Consider the following 22,491-nt stretch of genomic DNA (forward strand, 5'->3'; position numbering starts at 1 on the left):
CAGGTGCATTTCCCTCCTTCTGTCCATGAAAGGAAAATAGTTTCCTAGTGTCTGATATAAAGCTTATCTCTGGGCACAACACATTCATATACATCAGTGCAGTACTTCCCCCAAAACCTGGTAGCAAAACCATTTTCCACAATAAACAAATGCATATAGCAGGTTTTTCCCATTTCCCCTCTCCAGAGATATATCAGCAAGTCATCTTCTCAAGAGTCATTAGCAGCGCTTTGTTCTAAGTTCCTTTGGCCCCTGATCTAGGGACCACTCTCCAGGCCTCCCTATCTGAGGGTGACTTCACTTTCTACAATCCTTCACTCAGGTCTTTGCCCCAAGGACTCCCATGACTGCTGTGTTCCACTCCTCAAGGCCTCACTCCCTGTTAGTCCTGTCTCTGGGTGATGCACCCTCCTGGAGCAACCTTTTTGCTTATGGGCTTGGCTTCCCCTGTCAAACTGGATCTTCCGCTTTTCCAAACTCAGTTCTCATCAATAGCTTTCCTCCAAGCTCTTCACTAGCAGCTTACAGTTGATGCTCTCTTTCCAAACTCAGCTCTCTCCCAGCAACGCCTGTCAGCTCTTCTTTTCTGCTTCTCTTTCCTCTGTGTTTCAGGCAGCTCTCATCTGCCCCTTTTCTGACTGACTCCATCTGTGCTGTAAGGCAACTCTGAGTCACCAGTTCTCTCTCCCCTCTAGAGAGGCGGCCCAAGTGCCAACTTTAAGCCCCAGTCAGGAGTCAGCTGACTAGTCACTGGCCTCTTTCCTCTTAAATGACCCATGTCACCCTGTGACAAAAACTCTATTGGATCCCTAGCTTCTCCCCATCCACTCCAGTGAAATATCTCTTACTAATAGCTAATGACCTTCCCCTGTCCTTGTCCAAGAACTTTTTCTGTGCTCTCTTCCTGGAACTACTTTCAGCAGAGTCAGTCGCTCTTGACTGCTCTTGTTCTGTCCCATATACAAGCTCTCACCAAATCGTGTTGCTCTTTTCCTTTATGCTATCTTCAGAATCGGTGTCTTCCTAGTAACTCCTACCATAGAAGCCCACATCTATGCCTGGTCATCTCTTGCCACAGCTACTGCAGCGACTTACTCTCTGGCCTTGTCACAGCTCATCTTGGGCACCACACTAGTCTACGTAACATTTTTCCCCAGCTGATCTCATGTCACTTCCTTCTTGGGATCACTTCTCTTACTTTCTTCAGAAATACAAAGCCGGCAGGAGCTATTAAGAGCCAAGTGAGATTGTTTTTTCGTTCAGTCCCAGCCCTGTCAAATCTCCCTCCTTGAGTTGGTAATGCCTATGTTTTAACATGCTTATACATTGATTTTATAACTTCTGCTGCCACACTGGTTTTTATAACTTCTCTTCAGATTGATACAGCTATTTATTTAGTACCCATCTTGTTCCCATAATATAAGAACTAGGGGCCACCCAATGAAATTAATGGGCAGCAGGTTTAAAACAAATAAAAGGAAGTTCTTCACACAGCGCACAGTCAACTTGTGGAACTCCTTGCCTGAGGAGGTTGTAAAGGCTAGGACTATAACAGGGTTTAAAAGAGAACTGGATAAATTCATGGAGGTTAAGTCCATTAATGGCTATTAGCTAGGATGGGTAAGAAATGTGTCCCTAGCCTCTGTTTGTCAGAGGGTGGTGATGGACAGCAGGAGAGAGATCATTTGATCATTACCTGCTAGGTTCACTCCCTCTGGGGCACCTGGTATTTGCCACTTTCGGTAGACAGGATACTGGGCTGGATGGACCTTTGGTTTGACCCAGGACAGCCGTTCTTATGTTCTTATGTACCATACGTTTGCTCAGCACTGTACAAAACATAGAAAATCATAACTTCTGCCCCCCAAGGAGCTTGCAGAGTAAACCAGACAGAATTTAATATTTTATATTTTATATTGATGGAAAAAAGTATTAACCCAAAGTACTATTGTTTAACACAAGTAAATTTATTAAACCTAGAAATTCTTGGATGAGCAGACAACCATTTGTTCATTGGTGTTCCAAAAAAGTTGTATGATCCGCAATTCTCCTGCAAATCAGCATAATGCATACAATATATTTTTTCAGGGTATTTCACTTTGGACAAATACAAAATAAGAGAAACGGATACAAAATGCAGTATAGTATACCCTATTAGTACTTAACTATATTGCATTTGCTAAAGTTGAAGATGTCTCAGTAACATTTTTCTCTCACACCCCAATGTCATCTTCTGCTTTAGTGTGGTGTTATGAAAAGGACTGTTATGTCAAAAATTCAGCAGCATGAAGATACAGGTGTAGCTGGGCTTTGAATGAGAGAATGAGCCCTTGTTTAATCTCTCATATCTGTGAGAATTAGCAAAAGAGTTAAAGAAAACTCTGAAGAAATTTGATAGGTCAATAAATTTAATTTTTCAGTATGATACATTAGACAGTTTTTTCCCCAGTATTTTCCCAGAAAGTTTTCCCCTAGCATGAAAGTCCCCTCTGTAGTGCCTAAAGGCATTCAACTGTTAAATAAGGGAAACAAATTAGAATATTTGCATTAAAAAAGTACCTTATATATCTGCAAGTTCAAGTGCTCCCAAAAGATTTCATTAAAAACTATTACCAGTGTTAATTTAAGTAATTGGATGCTGTGAAAAAGCAATTACGTACTAAAAATTATATGCAATTAAAAAAAATACGAATTAGCTAAAGCATTTACCTTTAATTTGCAAGAATATCCCATAATCAGAGATGTGTAGCTTGACTCAGCACAAAAATAATTTGGGAATTCTGAATGAGTGGTCTGACTTTAATTCCTTCTAGATTATAAGGGGTTGAAGTTTGTGCGACATGTCATTTGAAAGGTAATTTTCCTTACATTTGTAATAATCTTTAGGACTGGACCTACAATTTTGGCATGAGTTAGCTGTGATTTCTAAATAGCTATTACACATAAAAAAGTTTTTTTTAGACTTCTTAGAACAACATTATTTTACAAAGAAACTCTTAGTGGAACTCATTAATTTTTAATATAAACAAATTAAATATTCAATACCTATTATTTGGATGGTAACTCATTTAGGCCCTAATCTAGCAAACCACTTAAGCATATGCTAAAGTTAAGCACATGTTTAAGTGGTTTGCTGGATCAATGTCCTAGTGCATATGCACTGAATTCTGTGAATAACTGCAGGGAGCTATCTCAGATGAGCTTCACATACTAGAGATAATCTCATAAGGCAAAGCAAATCTGACTGGGTTTTCTAAAATCATTCTAAGTAAAAATTTCCCAATTTGCCTTCCACCATTCTGTAATGTGTTTAGAAAGTTTTTTCCAGTTTTAATTTGACTCATAATACTTGATGGGTAAATCAAGTCACTGAAGGAAAAGAGCAGTCTAGTTGTTTCTCGATGTGGTTATCTACGTTTTGCTGTTTTGTTTTTTTAAAATTGTTGGTGATGTTTTTAAACAGCCAGACCATTATCAGGGAGTGGCCAATCACTTTTGTTTATCTTACTAATTCTTTTCCCCCCTACATTCTTTTTGTTGTTTGTTTGCGTTGCACTACTGCTTAGAGGACCAAAGGGCTCAGTTGTGCTAGTCTCTGTAGAAACGTGATGGTCCTTGCCTCAAAGAGTTTACAGTCTTACTAGACAAGATAACGAGTGGGGAAGGGGATATAACATACAAGCAGAGTTAACAGCCTGATGGTGTGCCAGCATAATGTTCTTCTGTGCTTTTTTCCCCTTTTTTGGATTTTTTGAATTAAATAATTGCTGGGACTTTTAATTTTATTTATTTAAATGTATTCTAGGGCAGGGTAAGTGAGTGTGGGAAAGAATAGTCAGAGGAGGAAGGTGAGATAGGAGAGGAGTGTGGAGGGCAGTTGAATGAGACCAAGGTGTAGAGCAACGATCAACAACCTTTGGCACACACCCCGCCAGGATAAGCACCCTGGCGGGCCGGGCCGGTTTGTTTACCTGCCGCATCCGCAGGTTGGGCCGATCGTGGCTCCCACTGGCCGTAGTTTGCCGCTTCAGGCCAATGGGGGCGGCGGGAAGCAGTGGCCAGCACATTCCTCGGCCCGCGCTGCTTCCCACAGCCCCCATTGGCCTGGAGTGGCGAACTGCAGCCAGTGGGAGCAGCGATCGGCCGAACCTGCGGACGCGGCAGGTAAACAAACTGGCTGACGGGCTGCGTGCCAGAGGTTGCTGATCCCTGGTGCAGAGACTGAGAGGGAGAGGGTGGGTTGTAACTGGAGCTGGCAGCTGATGAGCAGACAAAGAAAGTAAGTGATCAGCAAAAACCGCAGAAAGCCATCTGATACTAGACTGCCTGGTCTTCTTTGGTGTCTGGGGCAAGGACCATGAGTTCTCCTCCTACCAGTTTAGATTTCAGATATTCTGTTTACTGTTTAGTGTATAAATAACCAGTATTTCCCTTTTTTAAGAAAAGAAAAAAGCACTAAGTTTGAAACCAGATCATACGCGCTAACTTACACCCCACGTAACCTTGATGAAGTTGAGTGTTCTGTTCTGTTGCATTAAAATCTCCTCCCACACTCAATTTATGAGGAACAAAAGGATGATGACATACTTTCAACATGATGATATAATTTTAACATGAAAAATTTTGTTGCCATTAGGCAACACACTCAAATTCTGGATTAATTTATGTCTTTGAGCTACTGCATGGGCAGAAATATTTTCCTTCTAAAGGTCATTACATGGCAATCATGTGGGGTTTTTTTTGTTTTTTTTTAACTTAAGTTTTTTTACAGCATCCAAAAGTGAGCTAGTGACCTCACCCAATAGCTAACTGGCACATGTCTGAGCCTCAAAGAGCGTATTGTCTGCTTCCCTATATGGCACAACAAAGAGGGTAATCACACTCTGGGATGAGATTGTGAGAGGAAAGGCAGTGGTCCCAGCAATAAGATTACACAATTGGTCAGCAAAGGTGTGTCCACAGCACAGCTAAACACTTTTACAAAACACCTTTTACTAAATACAAATATAACATTTTTTTAATTAAGCATGTTAGTTAATTCTCAGCTTTGTGTATATGTGGCAGAACTGGGCTGATTATCCTGTGGCCTAGCACATGACCCCAGTGGCCTGTCCCCATTCTCTGGAGACACCAGATGGTGCAGGAGCTCCCAAGTTTCTGGATGGGGGGTGGACAGAGAGTTGGGCGGGGCAGACATAAGGTTGCATGAGCAACTATAAATCTGGCATCTCCTAACTTTCAAGAGCTTGACTTTGCAACCTAAATAATATGCTTTTAACCTTTATTTATGTGTGTGTATGTGTGTATGTATATGTAATTTATGGAGTGCCGGCCATATGCTAAAATAGAGCTAGAAACAAAGAAACAGTTATTCTTCTGAAGTAAGAATTAATTATTATATAATACAAAGTAGTTTAGTTTGAAATGTGTGTTAATTTTAATGTTTTTGATGTAGTAATGTCTTTTTCAATTTGACAATCTGTTAATTCACATGATGATAACATTCACAAGACACTTAAATATAAAATATCAGACATTTAATGTAATCTAATTTCCTCAGAGTCTTGGTTGGATGCATTGAAAATGTAACCTTGCATAACAGGAATGAGTCATGTCTGGTCAATTGCTAAAATATTGTAAATCTAATGCTGTAGGTGGGACTGCTGTGTCCTATGCCAGGCAGCAGCAGGTCAGTGGAGATTAAAGTGAATTAATGTGTTGAGACACCGCAGTTGCACACTGCTGTAGCAGTACTTTTAGAAAATGGGAGGAATATTGGTCAGTTGTGGGGTTCTTGACTATAAGTTTAGCGAGCAAACTGCTCACAAGGTTGAAATTGATCCTTTATTTAATATAGTGTTCTTTTAAAAACAAAGCAAAAGCACCCTCCATTCTCACATCTGATTGCAGCGGTAATATTTTAATGGCTTACTTAAAGCCTTTCAGACATCTGAAGAGCATCTTTTAAAAGCGATCTTGTTTTTAAACAGTCATGAAAAACATACTGAAAAATATATATTAACTTACACTTGCTACTGTGAAATAAATATCTCAAGAAGTTCAGTGCCTAACGGGCATATCTCACACTCTAGATGTCTTCGCTGTGAATTTAAAGAACAGCTAATCAAATTACAAACCCAGCAACCCCCTACAAAAGTCCTTCCCCAAAAGCCAACCTCCATCAAGCCCTCTTTCTCCCCCACTCACCCCCAAAAGATTTGCCTTGCAATGTGCTCTGAAGATGAACAAATCTGATCTGAAAGTACCCAAGAGAGGATGTAGTTCCAAAGCTGAGGGCCCCTCATTGAGAATGCTCTACCAATTGCCCTTTCAAAGTGGATCCAGGTCAAATGCTGCTTCTGACCACAACTGTGGCAGTAATGCATGGAGAGACACAAGTATCTCAAATAGGCTGATCCCAGGCCATTTAGAATCGTCGGAAGTGTAGGACTGGAAGGTACCTCAGTAGGTCATCTAATCCAGATCCCTGCACTCAAGGTAGGACTAAGGCTAGGTCTACACTACCCGCCTGAATCGGCGGGTAGAAATCGACCTCTCGGGGATCGATTTATCGCGTCCCATCGGGACGCGACAATCGATCCCCGAATCGACGCTCTTACTCCACCAGCGAAGGTGGGAGTAAGCGCTGTCGACAGGAAGCCGCAGAGGTCGATTTTGCCACCGTCCCTACAGCGGGGTAAGTCGGCTGCGATACGTCGAATTCAGCTACTCTATTCGCGTAGCTGAATTTGCGTATCTTAAATCGACCCCCCCCCCCCCCCCCGTAGTGAAGACGTAGCCTAAGTAATAACTAGACCATTCCTGACAGGTGTTTGTCTAACCTGTTCGTAAAAACCTCCCTAGGCAATTTGTTCCAGTGTTTAGCTACCCTGACAGTTAAGAGGTTTTTCCTAATGTCCAACCTAATCCTGCCTTGCTGCAATTTAAACCCATTGCTGCTTGTCCTATCCTTGGAGGTTTAGGAGAACAATTTTTCACCCTTCTTGTAACAACCTTTTACGTACTTGAAAACTGTTATCATGGACCTCCTCAGTCTTCTCTTCTATAGACGAAACAAACCCATTTTTTTCAATCCTTCTTCATAGGTCATGTTTTCTAGACCTTTGATCATGTTTGTTGCTTCCTTTGGACTTTCTCCAATTTGTCCACATCTTTCCTGAAATGTGGCACTCAGAACTGGACACAATAATCAGTTGAGGCCTTATCAGTGCAGAGTGGAAGAATTACTTCTTGTGTCTTGTTTACAGCACTCCTGCTGATACATCCCAGAATGATGTTCACTTTTTTTTGCCATTAGTGTTACACTGCTGAAATAGGGCTTAATGGTGGGGGGGAACCCAAATCACTAACCTTAAGATTTCATCCAGACACCAATAAGCGAAGATTCCCAAAGCACAGGTATCATGTGCTCCAGCCAAGATGCACCACTTAAAAGATGGGCTTCACCATTCTGTACCAGCATAAGTCTCCAGATGCTTAATGCATAGTTCCATATAAAATGCATATCAGGAATCTCATTTTAAGATAATGTCAGCATGAATCATGGTAGCAAGGTTCTCATCTGAAAAACTGATTCGGTCTTCTAGCTAGAGGCAAATGGGAGGGGCATTCTGTGGTTGGTTAGCAGCTGCTGGGGAAACAAAACCACCCCCAGATTTGCAAATTCTAGTAACATTTGAGAGAGAGACACCCTCCCTAAGAGAGGCAAAAACAATCCTTTTGATAGCTTTAGGGTTGCCTTTACCCAAACTAGCCACCATTTCCCATTGGATCTGAAGCTACAGTCTGCCTCCAGCAAATATGGCCACCACGTCACATTGTTTCCAAGGGGGTTGAGGCTAAGCTACTCTCTAGAAAGATGGTGGCACCTCAGACACTATGTGAGGACCAGGCAGAGGACAGGAGACTGTGAAGGTGCTGGGAATCAGAGTGGGGGGCGGGTGTTGAGGGGTGAGTTGGGAAGCAGGACAGGAAACTGATAGGGTGGGTGCAGAAGAATATGGGGGCACAGGGCAGGTTGATGTGGCTGCAAGAGAATGTGGTGGGGAGAAGACTGTGAGAGGGTGAGGGAAGGAATTACTGGGGACAAATGAGTGTAAGAAGCAAGGGAAGAACAGGAGACTGGGTGGCAAAAACAGTGAGAATTTCAGTGGGGCAGTTCCCTATCTTACCTAGTTAGAGGGAGATAAAGAGCAAAAGAGTGGACATTTCTCCCCCACCCCCACCCCAGGGGATAGGAGAGGTTAAGATCCTTCTGAGCAATGAGCCTGGAGGCCTGCATTTGTGTGTACCTCTAAGGTTGAATTTTGTACCTGCGGGGATCATGCACAAATAGGAGGACGATAGCTTCTTCTAAGAGTGAAAAAATCATCAGGAAGGAGAAGAATAGTAATTTTTAAAAATCTCTTTTTAAGCCAAGCTCATGATCTTTTGGAGACTGGTTTTTGAATGTTTGGTATTGGGATTACTGATTTTATCCAGATTGAGTTTCTGCCAGCAAGCGCTCATCAATGCCTGAATCTCACCCAGGCATGGAGCCTGGCATTGAGCAGCCCTTGCTGGGTCAGGTGAGACAGGCAGAGAGATGGTCATGCTTTCAGCATACTGAACATATACAACATATGCTTTGTACTAACCCACTTTGTTGTGCAGTAATCTGCCTCTTGAAATCATGACATTGCTCTTGCTGTTTACCCCAGCTTGCACAGGAGGATGATTGATAGAAAACATGATTTTAGAATACCCAAAGAAATAAGTATACAGAGGAGAAAATGTGCACTAATTATCAAATTCTGTCTTTTGACAAAATTAGTAAACAGTATGCAAGATGTCTTCTCTTAACATGTGCTGGGGAAGTTGAATTTAATATACAATTATGGAATTGGTTGCCTGACCAGGATAATGTTGTATAGCACCAGCTATTTGTTCCAGACACATGCTTGAAATAAATATTGTTTCCTTCCTCATATGAATCACAGCTCATTACTTAGTGCAGAGCCAGTAGAACACCTGTAGGATGTAATTGCCACACATGGTTTGTAGGCATCAGTAAGGTACAGAACTAAAATCTGTTTAGCGAAATCTGTATATATTGACTCACCCCTGCCCCCATTTTTTATTTTTCCCATATGTCATTGAAAGAAGGATCTACTTTTGCAGGGTTCTTTGGCTATTTTTAAATCATTTGTTCCCTTTTGTTTGTTCCAGAGTCGGTAAGCATACTGAATGATGTGCTAAGTCAAATAGAATCTGAAGGAGTTTCCATGAATCCCACAAGCTATACTAGATCCGCTTCTTCAGGCTTTGACCCAGTAAGTAAAAATTCTTCTGCAAGGTACTCATCTTGTAGCTATCAAAAGACCCAAAGCAAGGACAAGCTTGCTCACAGCGTGTGATCAGATGCTTTGGCTTGCTTTCTGTAAAGGTCGCTTTTTAGATGTGAACTAGAGCAGAAATAATAAACTCGCACCCTATTCTCCTCTCATTTTCTCTAATTGGCGGTAGAACTTCTGAAGTTATAAATTAAACTATCAGACTTACCACCTCTTGCACTTTGGAGCATTCAGACACCCTAAATAGGATATTGTTTAGAATGATGGTGAAGACACTACATCTGTTTTTTACCTGACAGACAAGGCTTTTTGTGACGTGCTCTTTTTCTTATCTTTCACATGGCTGATTTACCCCACCCACAAGTTCTAGGTGGGATGAGCTGTCTATTATGGTGCTAACTATTTCATTAGTGTTGGTCTTTAATCATGATTGTTTATTGAGCTGTCCACTGTAATGTTGTTTTTCTTTGAAATACTGCATAGTGTAATTTGCAGGATGCGGTTCTTTATTGCCATATATTCTACGATGATATAGACAGGGCATCCTTACAGTATATTTATTGTTATGGAATATATTTAAAGGAAAAAAAACAAATACCACTTCAGTTCCAGAAATATCTTCCCTGTGACATGGCATGTAAGTAGGGCTGTTGATAAATTGCAGTTAACTCACGTGATTAACTAAAAAAAATTAATCACGATTAAAAAAGATTAATTGCAATTAATCGCACTGTTAAACAATAGAATAAAAATTAAAATTTATTAAATATTTTGGATGTTTTTCTACATTTTCATATATATTGTATTCTGTTTGCAATTGAAATCAAAGTTTATATTTTTGATTATAAATATTTGCACTCTAAAAATGATAAAAGAAATAGTATTTTTCAATTCACCTCATACAAGTATTGTAGTGCAATCTCTTTATCATGAAAGTGCAACTTACAAATGTAGGGGTCTTTTTTGTTACATAATTGCACTCAAAAACAAAACAATGTAAAACTTCAGCACCTACAAGTCCACTCAGTCCTCCTACTTGTTCAGCCAATCGCACGATTAATTTTTTGGATCGCGTGATTAATTTTTTTGGATCACTTGACAGTCCTACATGTAAGTAATCATAGCAAGGTTGTTAATATATTACGTTGCAGCTATATGATGATTGTGCCTGCAGAAAGTAAATTGAAATCAAATACTACATAACATTTAACTTTGAATTATACTATATATTTTTAATCCACAGAGCAAATATGTCGGCCAAAAGTTGCCCACAGTGGTGTATAATTATACTCACTTGCAACCGATTTTGTACGCTCTTGGTGTGGGAATGTCAACCCAGGATCCAGACCATCTAAAATTTGTTTTTGAAGGCAGTGAAGAGTTCTGTTGCTTACCTACCTTTGGAGTCATCCCAGCTCAGGCATCTATGTGGGATGGTGGACTTTCTAGTGTTCCAGGACTCAACATTGACTTCACAAAGGTATGTATGATTTAGACATTGCAATTTATTTTGTGTTGCATGCTATATAAATTGACTGTAATTGAAATGGCTCAGTATATACACCAAAACTTCAGAGATCGCTGTTGTTCTAGAAAGAGAAAAAGTAACAGGCTCTGATTTCTTGCAACCCAGGGAAAAACTTGTATTGAAATGAGTTACCTACCTCTCTGGTATAGAGTTCATGATTTTTTTTTTTTTTTTCCCCCCTAAGCTGCTTATGAATCACATGTATCTCTCTCTCTCTCTCTCTTTTTTTTTTTTTTTTTTTTAAAGTGGGAATCTTGCTTGAAGAGCAGCATCCTCTTTATTAAAAACCAAAAATCTTTATCTAGCTCTGACTTCTTTTTTGTTAATGGAGGGATTTTATTTTTGAGCAATTTCTTTTGCTCTTTCCAGGGATGAAGCTCTCTACCATAGATAATCTAGAAAGCAAGTACAGTAGGTGTAATCTTTGCTTTTTTTATTTAGTTGACAATGTACAGCGGTGCACACACTCTTCAAACTGTGTGTATCTACATATATCTATGTAAACATTTAGCTATATATATATATGTATATTAAACAAGTATAAATTATATAAAGCTGCATTCTTCAAGAATATGATGGCATAAGAAATTTAGTATTTCATAGCTGAAATACGATTTTTAAAAAGCTTCAAAATGTAAGATTTACAGCATTTTCCATACTGGGACTGTGGTCTGCATAAAAACTAAAGAAAGCTGTATAAATGGCTGTTATTTTTGTCACTATCCTGCCACCCCCTGAGTTTTTTTCATAGCTGTCTTGACTTCAAACTCTGAAGTTTCCTTTAAAAAGCAAACAAACAAAATCCAAACACCAGATGGCCAAACCCCTAACATTATGTATGTATTGAACCAGAATCACTGCTGCTGGCTTTTGTGGACTGCACATGGGATGTCCTGTTGTGTTTGTGAGAAGCTAAGGAAAAAACATAGTGCTCCATAAAACAGAGGGAGGCCCCCTCAAAAGGTTGTAGTGTCTATTATTCTTACCATGTTCTACACATAGGCTATGGGAAGAAGAGCATACCATTCTCCGCATCCTGGGAATGGTGGGATAGAGCCAAATGTTATCCTCCCTCTCTCGTTGGTCCCATACATTAAAGTAAATTACAGTCAAAAGGCTCTTTGGTCATCTCCCCTGCAGTGTTGTTTGTCTTCAAATTCCATGCATTACAAATCTGAGTGGTTGTTACCCCATCTAGTAACACTGAACATTCAAAGCACCAAATTATAGCTGGGATATTTGTTAAAACATTTTTTAAAAGGTCTACTTTTACACCTGAACTATTTTTTAAAATAATTTTAAACCTAGGAACTTGGTGTTATTCAGTGAAATCACATTGCTTAGCATGAAATCTGCTGCTAATTGAGAATCTATAATAGATGCTCAGAAGGAGTGAATGAACGGTTAATCATAACTGTTTGGTGCTGGACGTTATGAAAACTGGATTCCACTTCAGAAGTTTTGTCAGTGATTAAAAGGATAGCATAAATATGCTGGAAATATTTTAACATTTACTTAAAATTTAGGAAATCTGACATTTTCACTGCTATCCAGCTCATTGACATTCTGTTTTGAATGCACTTCCTTTTAAGATGATTTCTAAGGTTAGAAAAGAAGTTCTGCAGCTTGGAGTGTTCAAATCTTTAGTAATGGGAAATGCTTATAAATTGATGTGTGTGTGTGTGTGTGTGTGTAGGCTCATGCTAACTGATTTATTCTGTTTGAGTTATTGACACATGATGGGGTAGACGACAGAGATTAACCTGGCAATAAAATTGCCCATATTTATCTTTTTGATGGCTTCTTCCTAATTAGAATTTTAGAAAAATAGAAATGTAGGGCGGTAAGGGACCTGAAAAGATCAAGTCAATCTGCCTTGGCTGAAGCAGGATTAAGTATACATTGACAATCCTTGACTGGTGTTTGCTAACCTGTTCTTAAAAACCTCCAAGGATGGGGATTCACCACCTCCCTTAGGTAACCTGTTATGGTACTGAACTATCCTTGTAGTTAGCAAGTTTTTCCTTAATATCCAACCTGGATCTCCCCATGCTCAGTATGTTCAACGAAAATACTGTGTGATTGTAAGTCAGGACTGATTGTGGAAGGCTGCTTGATTTTAGGCTGTTACCAACAACTTCCAAAGATGAGTGTGTCAAAATAATTTCTACACTCTAAGTAATATAACAAAATATTCTGAAATAATGAACTCGTCAATTTCGACTGGTATTTTTATAGCCTTGGTGCAGCTAAAAATATCCAGGTGTGGAAAGAACTTGATATAATTTCTCACTGCTCTATTTTGTAGCAATATGTTTTCATTCTGAACACATTTCCAAAATATCTGTATCTACATATTTGCTTATGACAGGGACGGGGGAAGTTGTGGCAAATGATACTGATTGTCATTATAGTGCTGCTTATCTTTACACAGCTACTGCATGGTGAGCAATATCTGGAGTTGTATAAACCACTTCCAACCTCAGGTCAGTCCTTTACTCTGATGGTTTCATATTCACCATGACAGCACTTCACTTTTATTTTGTATCAGCATTACATAAGGAAATACAGATACATTGTTTTGAACTGGTTTCTGTTGCAAATTTACTCTGTATTTTGTGTGTGTGGCTTTATCATACTGGTGTTGGAACTTTCCAATCAGCTGTCCTGTTAAAAAAAAATCTGATCAGATGGTGCTTTTTTTTTTTTTTTGTCTAACAACTATAGTTTATATTTGTTGTGATGTACTTAGTAAAAACAAGGTAACAATTGGCTTTCTGCTGAGCTGCCTGAAAAAGAATATTCTGTTGCTCACTAAACATAAATTAGTGTGCCTTCACAATGTGTTATATATAGCTCATGATCAACTCATTAATTAGACTTAATTAATTACCTCTGGGAGTTGATATCACAAATTGTCAGAATATGTTTCCAGAAACTGTACTTTGTTACATTGTTTACATCCCTGTGTCTGGGAGACTTAAAGAATGAAATTAACTAAGTATTTTTTAATTTTAGAAAGACAAGCTGGACCAAATTCTGTTGGTGAGAGCGAGAAGCTTTTGACCTTATAGAGATGTGAACAAAGACACACTTATCCCTTGCCTTCAAAATTTTCATTGAAAAATGTATTATTGGATAATCAGGGTCTATGTCCAAAGAGATTATATATTTCTGTTTTATAAGACTTCACTAAGTTCAAAGATAAGAACAACCATATTGGGTTAGACCACTGGTCCATTTAGCCCAATATCCTGTGTTCCGACAGTGGCCAATACCAGGTGCTTCAGAGGAAATGACAGAACAGGCAATCATCAAGTGATCCTCACCCCCTGTCGTCCACTCAGAGCTTCTGGCAAACAGAGGCTAGGGACATTCAGAGCATGGTTTTGCATCACCACCCATCCTGCCTAATAGTCATTGATATACCTATCCTCCATGAACTTATCTAGTTCTTTTTTTGAACCCTGTTTTAATTTTGGCCTTCACAACATCGTTGGCAAAGAGTTCCACAAGTTGACTGTGTGTTGTGTGAAGAAGTACTTCCTTTTGTTTGTTTTAAACATGCTGTCTATTCATTTATTTGGGTGACCCATAGTACTTGTGTTATGTGAAGGAGTAAATAACACTTCCTTATTCACTTTCTCCACACTATTCATGATTTTATAGCCCTCTTTCATATTCCCAGTCTTTTTAATCTCTCTCCATAAGGAAGCTGTTCCATACCCCTAATCATTTTTGTTGCCCTTCACTGTATCTTTTTCAATTCCAGTACTGGTTGCCAGAATATATGTGAATTTATTTGTAAAGTGGTATTGAGAAATTCTTCAGAGAAAGAGATGAGAGCAAGTGGGGAAGAAACCAAATAAACCACGGATAAACTAGTTCTTTGCTTCTGAGAGCGAAAGGAAGCACCTGGGCTCTTTATTGCTTGCAGGAAAGATGGCATGCTCCCCATTAATTGACAGGACTCTGTGAATAAGATCATATTGTTCAGGCTGATATTTAAGTTGTTTGCAGATCTGTCAACCGATTTAAAACAATAACATCTCAAAAAATAGAATATCATATTGCATAGGATACTGGCCACCAATTCCTCTCTTGGATTGTCTCCAGAGTTGCTGTTAGTTTGAAAACTTCTTAAGAACTTTCAGAAGGCAATTCCTAATACCTCATTCCTGACCTTAAATAAATCTATTTTAAAAATGTATTTGCCCTATTTGCTGGTACACGCACACAAAAATGATATATAATATATACACACACAATGCATATTATGGCATAGACCTGTGTGTAAAAATAGTTTATTTTTTTTTAATTGTTGAAATGCACGAATTTTCATTTGCCTCCCTAGAGGTCTAAAAGTGTAAAATATTCAGGATAAGAACACAGAGACACTTGTTTGAGAGAAGCTTGGCTTCAATATTCAAGTTACGCTTAAAATCTTGTATTTTATAACTTTGAATGATAAGAAAGCTTGTGATGGTTAAGAGCCCGATTCTTTGAACATTTTGGGTTTAATAATTGAAAATGGATGGTGTTAAAAGGATTTATTGCGGGGGGAGGAAGTCCCTAGCCTGATAAAGGCTAAACATTTTAACTAGGGCTTTTTGCAGTACTTGATAGTTAGGGTGTTGTCGCGGATTCAGAAGCTCTTTTAATTATATTTTTATGTACCAGTGACATGAGAAGACAGTAAACCGAACATTTTCCTGCTATTTGACATTCAGCATTACAAGTTGTAGTGGAATATGATAGGCAATATTGGTCCACATGTAGTGTGAGCATTCTGGATAAAGAAAGAGGACATAAGAAATGGCTAAATAAATACTCTGCGCTTCTTGCACCAAATAATTAGTATATGTGATACAACTTGTCTACGTTCTCTAGGAGAAGACTCTTTGCAAATAAAAGAGAAGTAGTGGGAGATTTAATGTGAAGTACAAAACTTTAAGACTATAGAGAGCCATATATAATTTTTCAAGTTTTGTAAATAGTTGCTTTTGGGAAGTGGACCTGCTGTAAGGGCTGAGATAAACAGTATATTTTGTGTGTATTCAGAAGTGTCTACTTTTGATTCACTATATTTTGCACTTATATGGCATTTACAATCTATATGTGCTTCATCAGCATGCTTTGCCTTAAAGGACAGTCAATCAACTTGCAACCTATTTCATTTTGAGATAGGTGTTGTCAGTGGTCTCAGGTGCTACTTTTGCTTCTCAGTGACCTGACAGTTTCTGTGGTTTTATAATTAAATTTTCTTATCTTTCACAAAATGTAATTTGTTTTCCCTCCCTTTCTGTTTATGTGTGAAACTCAGAGGAAAGTAAATTGTTTCTCCATATTACAAATACTTTCATTAACTTTACACAAAATGCATCCAGAAGACCAATAGAAAAAAGCAGTTAAATTGCTTCTATCAATTATAATTTTAGTCGTTACTGTTAAAAATAAGAGGTGAAATATTTTCAGACTGAAGCATGATTTTCAATGGGCATATTTAGTCTCATAATAATCCTTTGCAGTATATGCCTGTTTCTCTTACTTGGTACACATGCCAGTTATCCTGTTTTTGGTAGACTGTGTCCAAGGGTTCTACTGGGAAAAGATATATGAATAAGCTTCAACACTCATACAGTTATTGTTGTGAAATTAATGAGCCAGTCTAAACCTTGAGAGGTTCATAAATATTCCAGACGTGAGTGCACCTTAACTTCTGGTAGACACTGATGGCTTGTCTACATGATGAGTTAGTGCACAGCAAGCCAGGATGTGAATGTACAGTGTGCTAGCTTTGCCATGTGGACCCTGTTACTGCGCACTAAGTTTCATAGTGCACTTTGATGTATTGCTGCTTGAAATAGGAGTATGTCAAAGTGCACTATGGAACTTTTAGGTAGCAGGGTTTATATGGCAAATTAGTACACTGTAGATTCACATCCTGGTTTGCCACGAGCTAACTCACCATTTAGGTAAGCCTTAAAGCCTCAATCTGGCAACTATCCCCACCCAGGCAGATGCCTCTCAAACACAGTGGGGCTCTGAGTGGACACTGAAGTCAGTTACAGGATTGGGGTCTAAACATATACCGGTTCCTGTTAACTGACATTTTAAACAAAAACCTCACCTGCATTGTATTAATATATTAGAAATAAATGATTTCTAATTTATATGTTCTAAAACTTTACTTGTGTATATTACAAACCTGGGAATATTTGTAATTGGCTTTGCTAAAATACTCCTGCAAAATTCATGTTGTATTGTAATTTAAGACCTTTGTACTACAACATATGTATTTTCCTATTCTCTCTCCTTTCAGGATCGTTAACTTCAGAATCAACTATTGCTGATATTCTTGACAAAGGCTCAGGAGCACTTATTCTCTTAGATGGTAACCATATTGTAATTTATTAAAGAGACACAATCAAAGCTGACAGTCTCAAAATTTAACCTATGCTAACAATAACTTTCAGCCTAAAATTAGTTTAAATTCTTAGGTTCTGGCCACATGGCCCAGTGAGTGCTGAGAAATGAACTAATTTGCAATGATGTGCATGTTGCCTTGTTCTTTGGAATAGATAGGATACCGAAATTAAGAATACTCCTTTTTGAGAGAACATTGACAGAAGATTCAGTATTGTTCCTGCCCACCTGAGGAGAGAGATGGTGGTGAATACACAAACAGAACAAAGCTATTACTTCTAATACATAGTCTTATCTGAAGTTGGTTAGCTTGAACTGTGTTTTTCTTAAAAAGGGGTGTGTGTGTGTGTGTGGTGTGTGTGTGTGTGTGTGTGTGTGGTTCTGGGGTCAGCAACCTTTCAGAAGCGGTGTGCCAAGTCTTCGTTTATTCACTCTAATTTAAGGTTTTGCGTGCCAGTAATACATGTTAACGTTTTTAGAAGGTCTCTTTCTGTAAGTCTATAATATATAACTAAACTGTTGTTGTATGTAAAGTAAATAAGGTTTTTAAAATGTTTAAGAAGCTTCATTTAAAATTAAATTAAAATGCACAGCCCCTCGGACTGGTGGCCAGGACCCGGGCAGTGTGAGTGCCACTGAAAATCAGCTCGTGTGCCGCCTTCGGCACGCGTGCCATAGGTTGCCTACCCCTGATCTAATTAAATTGACTGCCAACTTGAATTTTATGAAAGGACATCCTTTAAGTTATATGTCCTGAAATGTTTGTATTCTCTTTTGTTAATTTTTTTTTCTGCTCGTGCATTAATTTAGTGGGCCCAAGAAGTCCATAACTTGTATTTTTCTTTCACAAAATATATGGGTCTTGATTTCTGGGGACATGGTTATGGTATAATATGACTGTTAGGAAGTTCAAGTTTTAGAATGAGACTAATAGGGAATGAACCACCAGATTGTTTGAGGTAGTGTACTGTTTAGATTGCTGTATGAATGAACCCTTTAAAATTTTCCCCCTACTGTTTCCTCAAAACCTCCAAATAATACTACTAATTCCTGATCTCTGCCCTTCCTGTTTCTTACCAGTTAATGGCTCAGTCTGGCAAAAAGCTAACTGCTCTCCAACCTAATCCTTCCTAGTTATGCTTTACTTCCACATAGGAACGATTGAAAAGCCAAGGTTTGGGCCCATTAGACGTTTATCCAAACCAGTCTGTCTATTTCTGTAACAAACCTAAAGGTTCTGGTCTGGGTCATTAAAGGTTAGCTGCTTATGGGAGAAACTAGGCACCCAGTATAAGTGGAAGTGGTGCACTACTGGCAATAAGTTTAAGTATGAATGCTGGTCTGTGTCCTAATGGAATAATAAGTGAGAATAAATTGGAAATAGAGAGATTTCTGTTTCACCTCAGTAACTATAAATACTTCAAGTTCAGCAAAATCAAAAGTGACTTTAACAAAAAGAAAACCAAGTGACCTTAAATTAAATCTTCCTTTGGGGTTGCTTTTTCCACATACAATAATAGTGCTGCTTTGTTGTGTATGAGGTTGTGAATGTGTTTTTTCACCAAGGATTGTTAATGGCTTCTAATAAATCACAGTTTATGGCATAGTGCTATAGTATTAAAATAAGTGGCTAATGATGTGTGAAATGTTGAAATAAACATTAATTTCAGCACTTTGTGTGTTGTCAACCATTTTTTTTTTAGCACTTGGTATGTCATCAGCATTTTGATAGCTCATTTTTTCATTTTAATACTTTTGTGTAAAGAGCATCTATAATAGCGTAGTTTTAAACAGGACATTAATCTTCACTTGTTAGGAAATGATTTATGACAGTGCCATTCAAAAGCGAGGACATTGTCCCCTAACTTGTGGAGATGAATACTGGCATATATAAAACAAAGCTATTCAATATCCATTGGCTCTGAGAGGGGTCTGTTAGGAGTATTCAAAAAAGAGACTATAACCTCTCATTTTGTATTGTCTTCCAGTTCATACCTACTGTGGAAAGGATCTGTTGTGCTATAATCAGTTCTCTCTGTTTATTGTTGGAGCTGGAGGATTTGGTGGAAAACGAACATCAGAAAAGGCGAAGGTAAATTTTAAATGTATTTCAGATGAAATAACTATTGTCTTTCACTGAATGTAATATAAGAAAAATAATTATCATCTAGATTAGGGATGATCAGTTAGCTTGGGAATGATACAGCAGAAGACAGACACAAGCAGATTCTGAACAGTCTTTCAGGACTGAATTGCCTGAGCAGTACAGGTTGAGGTGGCTGATTAAAGTGGGAGAAGCTGTTTCATAGTTGCAGTCTAAGCTGGTCTTTACTTTGAGGTCTGTGAACTTAGGCTGTAGGTCATCTTCTGAGGGAATCATCTGTTCACTAGCAACAGTTATGTTGACCTCAGAGTATGATGTAGGCTAGTGGTTCTCAAACTTATTTGATTGTGCCCCCCTTCCCCTGCCTCCTGCCACACAAGTTCATACACCAATAATAAAAAATCAACATGCAACTCTCACTAAATATTAAAAACAGTAAGGCATTGATTCAAACAGAGCCATTTAAGTATATAAGGTAAAATTATACAACAGTGCACAACGTTTCTCAACTGGGGGTCCCACCAAAACAGGGGTCACAAGCCAATTGTAGGGGACTCACGGTATTGCCACCCTTACCTCTGCGCTGCTTTCAGTGCTGAGCAGCTGGACAGTGGTGGCTGCTGACCGGGCGCCTAGCTCTGAAGGCAGTGCTGCTGCCAGCAGCAATGCAGAAGTAAGGGTGGCATGGAATATGCAACTGTATGAACACATCTGCAAAGTTTGCTCTTTATGCCTTGACCAACCCCTGAAAAATGTGTGATTTGTCCATAATTTAAGTAGACCCTCCCCCCCCCCACCTGATATGTCTGAAGGAATCAGCTTTGCTAGTTATTCATTGCTATGGGTAAAACGTGTGCAGTAGATTTCCCCCCCCCCCCCAAAGCTTCTCACACCCACCCCCAGAATACATTCCATGACCCCCCGGTTTGAGAACCTCTGATGTAGGCCAATCTTAATTTAGGCATTGTGTAGCACTTTTGTGATTGCCTCACATCTTTTGTTTGGTTGCCCCCAATGTGACTTGATTACGTTCTCCATAACTAGAAGGAGGGGTGCAGAGTTCTTTGCTAGAAGCTGAAGGAAAATGTTTGTTTGTTTACTCACTTTCCTTTTGATCTGTCAACTCTTCGGAAATCTCTGAAGTCTCTGTATTAATATCTAGGGCAGCAAAAGCCTTGCAGAACATCTAAAGTCAATCCAGTGTAAAGAACTTTTTTTTTTTGAGTCTTTTTGTATTAGATTCTGAGAGCGCAACCTCTCCTGTAGACCAGCTTGAAGAACAGGATTTCTGGCTACTAATTTTTTCTCTTTTTACAAGTAGCACAGAGATTTAGACCCCTCCAGAGGCGTTTTCACTGTTCTTTCCTTTATTGTTGGTTTATACCAGGGATCGGCAACCTTTGGCACGCAGCCTGCCAGGGTAAGCACCCTGGCGGGCCGGGCCAGTTTGTTTACCTGTCGTGTCCGCAGGTTCGGCCAATTGCCACTCCCATTGGCCGCGGTTCGCCGCTCCAGGCCAATGAGGATGGTGGGAAGCGTCGGCCAGCACATCCCTCAGCCCGCGCCACTTCCTGCTTCCTCCATTGGCCTGGAGCGGCGAACTGCGGCCAGTGGGAGTCGCGATCGGCCGAACCTGCTTACACATCAGGTAAACAAACCAGCCCGGCCCGCCAGGGTGCTTACCCGGGCAGGCTGCGTGCCAAAGGTTGCCGATCCCTGGTTTATACTGAATCTCCTTGAATCAAGGGGTCCTGGTTGTTTTATGTTCTGTACAAAATTTATGCTTTGTCATTTTATCATCCTAGCACTTGAATATATACCTATGTGCCGCTTTCAAATGCTTTTCTTTTCTACAGGAAAAAAATTGAGCCATTTTTTTGAATGCAGATGGTAACACCACACAAGTAACTACCCTCATAGGAGTAGTCCCATTGTTACTCATGTGCTTAAGACTTTACAGATTTATCCCTTTAGTGGATACTTTGTACCATATACCACACAAATTCTTTTAGTTAAAGGAAGTATTTTGAATCTCTCTTCTTGTAACTGTAATGACAGAAATCTAGACTTTAATGGCCTTCAATGCAGTTATGCACCTATGAGCATGCACACAGAATCAGTTGTGGGGGAGGGGAATACAAAACCATAAATGTTGATTTTGATTAATGTAATCTTGACTTCATATGATCTTTGCCCCACAGTACTTAATTTCTTATGTAAGTATATTATGAATGTTTGTAATGTTTGCATGTTTAGTAAAAAATGAAATTCCCAGCTAAGGAGCTTTCAAACAACTAGTGTTCCTCCTGTTTGTTTAAAATGGCTTGCAGAACATGCTGTTCATGGAAAAAACCTCTAGATGTAGCTCTGTTTCTAAACTGATGCAGTTATGTGTGTGAGATTTCAGAAGCAGAAAAAAGAAATAATATTGGCTTTCTCTACTGTCTCTCTGGATTATTATCTAGAGTGAAACTCTAGCATCTTGGGAGGTAGTTGGCAAGTGACATACAACGGCACAGTGAGGTTTATTGTATATGTGCCCTAAACGCAAGTCCAAATGGATAAAGCAGCTATTCATCTAAATGAGAGGGAAAACATGGCATGTAAATGGTAAGAAGGACAATTAGCACAATAGGACTCTTCTTCAGATCGGGGCCTTTAGGCAGTACTGTAAGACAAGTAATAATACATAATAATCATTTGGGCTTTGCCATGTTGTAGGCACTGCACCATAGAAGATAATTTATTTTCAGTTTGTAATGGAGGGCCTATTCTTGTACATCCATAGTCCCATGTGGACTGCTTTCTGAGATATTAGTTCAACTTCAAAAGCAGTAAATTGACCAACTAAAAAAATCTTTTTGATTTTAGATTTTGATTTTTAGATTTTACATCTCTATCTACTGTGTTCAGATTTCTTAATCTCAAGCTCAAATCTTGAGGTACACCCAACCACAGCAGGTGTGGGGTGAGGCTCTCTCTAAATATATCATATGCTTATAAACAGAAAATTGATGAATCATGCTTGTTTTACACAGGGGCACAACTCTTCAACGTCTCCTTGACAAATTTAACAGAAC

The 22,491-nt window shown here is 39.1% G+C and overlaps 1 protein-coding gene across 1 annotated transcript in view; it reads left to right on the top strand.

The window, feature by feature from the left end:
• HSD17B4 (hydroxysteroid 17-beta dehydrogenase 4) overlaps nucleotides 1-22,491 on the top strand; it is a 127,657-nt gene that overhangs the window by 41,714 nt on the left and 63,452 nt on the right. Inside the window, exons 12-16 of the mRNA XM_065406047.1 lie at nucleotides 9,229-9,332; nucleotides 10,597-10,833; nucleotides 13,316-13,367; nucleotides 17,204-17,275; nucleotides 19,296-19,399. Of these exons, the coding sequence (XP_065262119.1) occupies nucleotides 9,229-9,332; nucleotides 10,597-10,833; nucleotides 13,316-13,367; nucleotides 17,204-17,275; nucleotides 19,296-19,399 (569 nt within the window). The remainder of the gene's footprint in view (nucleotides 1-9,228; nucleotides 9,333-10,596; nucleotides 10,834-13,315; nucleotides 13,368-17,203; nucleotides 17,276-19,295; nucleotides 19,400-22,491) is intronic.

This window comes from Emys orbicularis, chromosome 6 (assembly GCF_028017835.1).
Source record: "Emys orbicularis isolate rEmyOrb1 chromosome 6, rEmyOrb1.hap1, whole genome shotgun sequence".
Lineage (NCBI taxonomy): Eukaryota > Metazoa > Chordata > Testudines > Emydidae > Emys > Emys orbicularis.